At 58.7% G+C, this 4,325-nt stretch overlaps 2 protein-coding genes across 2 annotated transcripts in view; both read left to right on the top strand.

The window, feature by feature from the left end:
* Window positions 1-522: 522 nt before the first annotated feature.
* On the top strand, window positions 523-3,205 carry GUITHDRAFT_106679 (hypothetical protein; the record flags this gene model as incomplete). Its single annotated transcript, XM_005834615.1, has 2 exons — window positions 523-1,356; window positions 1,502-3,205. The coding sequence occupies 2 exons, from the start codon at window positions 523-525 to the stop codon at window positions 3,203-3,205; spliced, it is 2,538 nt and encodes an 845-aa protein (XP_005834672.1).
* Window positions 3,206-4,155: 950 nt separating this feature from the next.
* Window positions 4,156-4,325, top strand: part of GUITHDRAFT_137438 (hypothetical protein) — a gene marked incomplete at both ends in the record, with an annotated part of 4,045 nt that continues 3,875 nt past the window's right edge. Inside the window, one exon of the mRNA XM_005834614.1 lies at window positions 4,156-4,195. Within this exon, the coding sequence (XP_005834671.1) occupies window positions 4,156-4,195 (40 nt within the window). The remainder of the gene's footprint in view (window positions 4,196-4,325) is intronic.

Genomic DNA, 4,325 nt, shown 5'->3' with positions numbered 1-4,325 from the left:
TTCAGCTTGTTCCTGCTTTGTTTTGCTTGAGGCACTTTTTACCTTCTGCCAGTAAATCCTATACTCTCAAACACACACAAAACACAAGCCCGAAAACAACCAGCACTGCTGGCACCCAGACGCGGCAGCGCCAGCCCAAGCGCGAAGCCGCGCAGACAAGCAGCCTAAGGGTCAGGCAATCAAGCAACAAGCAGCAGGAGCATGCAGGAGGAATAAAATCCCTTAGACGCGATACCCGGAGGCAGCCGACTGACCACTGTCAGTCGAGACGTCCGCTGCCGCCACAAAGCGGGCGGCCGCGGACGGAGAAAGGGCAGCCGCCGACAAGGAGCCGGCGCTGCCCGGGGGTCCGCCTGGGGCAGCGGACGGAGGGAGGCTGGACACACGAGGGAAAAAGTGCCTCAAGCAAAAGCGGTGGTATTTCTCAAGCGCCAGCTTTTTCCCTCTGTTCGAGTCTTGGCCTATGCTGACAACGTCGTGCTTGTCGGTCCACTCGAGGATGCCGTTGCAGCTACGTCCGCTATGAAGAAGTACATGTTAGCTGATCTGAAGCTAGAGATTCAACCTCGCGAGTCGAAAGTTTACATCCCCTCCTGGCATCAACACCCTGATCTCTCGCAGCTGAAGAAGAGCCTTAAGCGCCGTCTCAAGACTCAACTTCTTCACTTCGAGGTCGTCACTGGCGGGATTACACTTGGCGGCCTGCCTATCGGCACGGATGGATTTCATGCTAGTCAGCTCCGAGCGAAGGTTTCTACCCTCAACGAAGAGCTCTCGAAGCTCGGGCTCGTCCAGCATGGCTTCATGTTCAAGACGCTGGTGAGGGCGAGCCATCTCCAGAAGCTGCGCTTCTTCCTCCAGGGGTCTTCTCCGTTTCTCCCGCGGGTCCAATCACAGATTCGTCGCTTTGACCTCTCTGTCCACCTGGCGCTAGAGAAATACCACCGCTGGCCTTCCTCGCAGTACCTCGCCGCGCATCCCGACCTGCTCGAGTTTGCGAGGTTCAAGCGGGAGCTTCCGCATAGTCGGGGAGGGGACGAGTTCACGCCCTCTGAGGGTCTACACCCCGCTGTTTACTATACGGCTATCGCTCGCTTCCTCGCTTGGTACTCTGACCAGCCCATGTCCCGGACGCTGACCTCTCCTCATAGCCTGGACGTTCACTGCTCGAGATCTCTCCGTGCCCAGAAGCATCCTCTGGCGACCTTCTTCGTTGAGGCGCACGACTTCGTTCATAATGCTGGAGCGATCCTCTACCGTCGTGTCCAGGCTCCTGCACCGGCTGCAGATGGCGCGGCGATCCCACCTGCCCCGGCTGCTGTGCCTGATGACGCAGGACGCCCCCCGGCATCTGTGGTACACATCCCTGGTTTGCGCGCTCTCGTCGACTCGTCTCATGAGCACTTCATTCCTCCCCCCTGCGCAGCGAAATGTGACTCCTCTTGTCATGCGCGTCTTCCCTCGCCATGTGCATGCTCGCGCTGCGCTGACCGATCAGCAGCGTGATATCCTCACCTTGCACAGCCGCAGGACACACTCGCTCAAGTCGCAGGATAGGGTCTTGCAGTCTACCATCTTCGCTCATTTTCCTGAGCGAGACCTGAGCCACTCTCCGATGCGAGTCTCGAGCTACTACCCCCTCAAGGCCTTCCCGCACCGCTATGCTCAGATGCTCGACTGCTATCTCCATGGCATGCCGATCTGCCAGTGTCCGACGAAATGTGATGGATGTCAGCGCGAGCTCGATCCCTCCGTTGCTGCACATCATCTCCAGACCTGCAAACGCCGATCCTCCAAGCTTCCCACGGCGCATGACAACCTTACTCGTACGATTCGGTCGATGCTGAACGAAGCTGGTCTTCAGAGCGTCATCGATACAGTGGGGGATCCTCGTTCTCGACGGCAGGTACCCTCCCATCCTCATGGCCGCAAGATGAAGGGCGATATCCACATCCCTGGAATCCGCGATCGAGGGTCCGAGCAGTACGAGGGCTTGATGGCGGACGTGACGTTGGTCCACCCTTACATTGGTAGCTCTGCCGACCTGACCAAGTGGGGGGAGGTCAACCTCGACGCCCTCCATGTTGCAGCGTCTGAGAAGATTCGCAAACATCGCGCTGCATATGCCATGACTACTCCTCCTCGAGCGTTCATCCCTCTTGCCATCTCGACGGACGGTACCCTGCATCCTGACACCCTCCGCTTCCTCTGGTATTTGGCGGACATCCCTGGAATCCGCGATCGAGGGACTCCGGGTGCGGTCCACTTGATGGCGGACGTGACGTTGGTCCACCCTTACATTGGTAGCTCTGCCGACCTGACCAAGTGGGGGGAGGTCAACCTCGACGCCCTCCATGTTGCAGCGTCTGAGAAGATTCGCAAACATCGCGCTGCATATGCCATGACTACTCCTCCTCGAGCGTTCATCCCTCTTGCCATCTCGACGGACGGTACCCTGCATCCTGACACCCTCCGCTTCCTCTGGTATTTGGCGGACATCATTGCTCAGCGCTCAATGCCTCTTGAGGATGCGGCGTTTGGTCGGCACTTTGTGCCTGATGACGGCCCTGCTGCTGAGGTCTTGGCTCGCAAACGCGCCGCCACCTATCAGCGCCTCACCATGCAGCTGACGCTGGAAGCGCTCTTGTCTGGTGCGAGGCGCATGACGCCCTTGCGGGCGCAAGCACTTCTCGAGCCAGAGGACAGCTCCTCCTCGGACTTTGTCGAGTCGCCCGAGGAGTCTTCGCCGGAGGTCTCCGACTCCGATGGGGGAAACCCTTCGAGTGGCGCTGACGATCGGCGCGGAGCTGGCGAGGCGTCTCCGTCCCTCACTGTGACGTCGGGTGCCTCCGGAGAGCTCGACACCACTGGGGTGCTTGCTGCTGGTCCGAGCTCGCCTGCTTCCTCCCCGGCATCGGTCGGGTCACGCCGGTCCTTGGGCATTGCCGCGGCGTCGCCGCCGTCACGGGCGGCTACCACTGACTTGGCTACCGCTGACTCGGAGGCTAGCGAGGAGGACTACCTCGAGCGGTACCGTGTTCATGTGTCCAGCCTCCCTCCGTCCGCTGCCCCAGGCGGACACCCGGGCAGCGCCGGCTCCTTGTCGGCGGCTGCCCTTTCTCCGTCCGCGGCCGCCCGCTTTGTGGCGGCAGCGGACGTCTCGACTGACAGTGGTCAGTCGGCTGCCTCCGGGTATCGCGTCTAAGGGATTTTATTCCTCCTGCATGCTCCTGCTGCTTGTTGCTTGATTGCCTGACCCTTAGGCTGCTTGTCTGCGCGGCTTCGCGCTTGGGCTGGCGCTGCCGCGTCTGGGTGCCAGCAGTGCTGGTTCTTTTCGGGCTTGTGTTTTGTGTGTGTTTGTGCAGCTTCTCGCTGTGGACTGTGTACCTGCCGGTTCAGCTTGTTCCTGCTTTGTCTTGCTTGAGGCACTTTTTATCTTCTGCCAGTAAATCCTCTATAGGATTTACTGCCCGCCAGTGTACGCTTTACCCTTAGGCTATATATCCTCAGCGGGCGCAGCGGCACATACGTTGGGTACGGGAAGCAGTAAGGCGGGAAGGTGCTCAAAGAGCAGAACAAGGGTCTGATAGCTGGACGAGGAAGGATCATATCTGCGAGTAAAACTAATCCCCTCAAGGCTTTCCCGCTTGATGCTTCTGGATCCTCCAAGCTTCCTATAGCGCATGACAACAGTCAAGGCGATGCCAGCTGGGGATCGTCGGTCACCTTTCGACCGCAGGTACCCTCCCATCCTCTATGCTTGCCGGTTTTGCTTGTTGCTGCTTTCTTCTGCTTGTGAGGCACTTTTTACCTTCTGCGAGTAAAACTCAGACGCCTCCCATCCTCATGGCCGCAAACTCAGATCTTGGAATCTGCGATCGTGGGTCTGAGCAGTATCAACCCCGACGCCCTCCATGTTGCAGCTGCCGCGCCCCGCATCTGCCAAGCTGAAAGACGGGATGCCAATCACCGGAGGCCTCTTCCTCATCACCGTCCTCTTCCATGTATGACGTGACCAACTGGTCATCAATTGTACTGTTTTGTGCCTTGTTGCCCAGCTCCTGTGACCTCACTGAGTCAACCTGCTTTGAATCGAATCGAATCAACATGAATCGGTTCGATTCGATTGCCGATGATTTGATCAAGGTAGTCAAAATGTCGGGTCATATAGCGCAGATAGCGGAGCAAGTGATAGGTAAGGAGAGGGAGAGGGAGAGGGAGAGGAGAGGAGAGGAGAGGAGAGGAGAGGAGAGGAGAGGAGAGGAGAGGAGAGGAGGAGGAGGAGGAGAGGAGGAGGAGGAGGAGGAGGAGGAGGAGGAGGAGGA

This window comes from Guillardia theta (genome assembly GCF_000315625.1).
Source record: "Guillardia theta CCMP2712 unplaced genomic scaffold GUITHscaffold_25, whole genome shotgun sequence".
Lineage (NCBI taxonomy): Eukaryota > Cryptophyceae > Pyrenomonadales > Geminigeraceae > Guillardia > Guillardia theta.
This window is presented reverse-complemented; position numbering and strand designations above follow the sequence as displayed.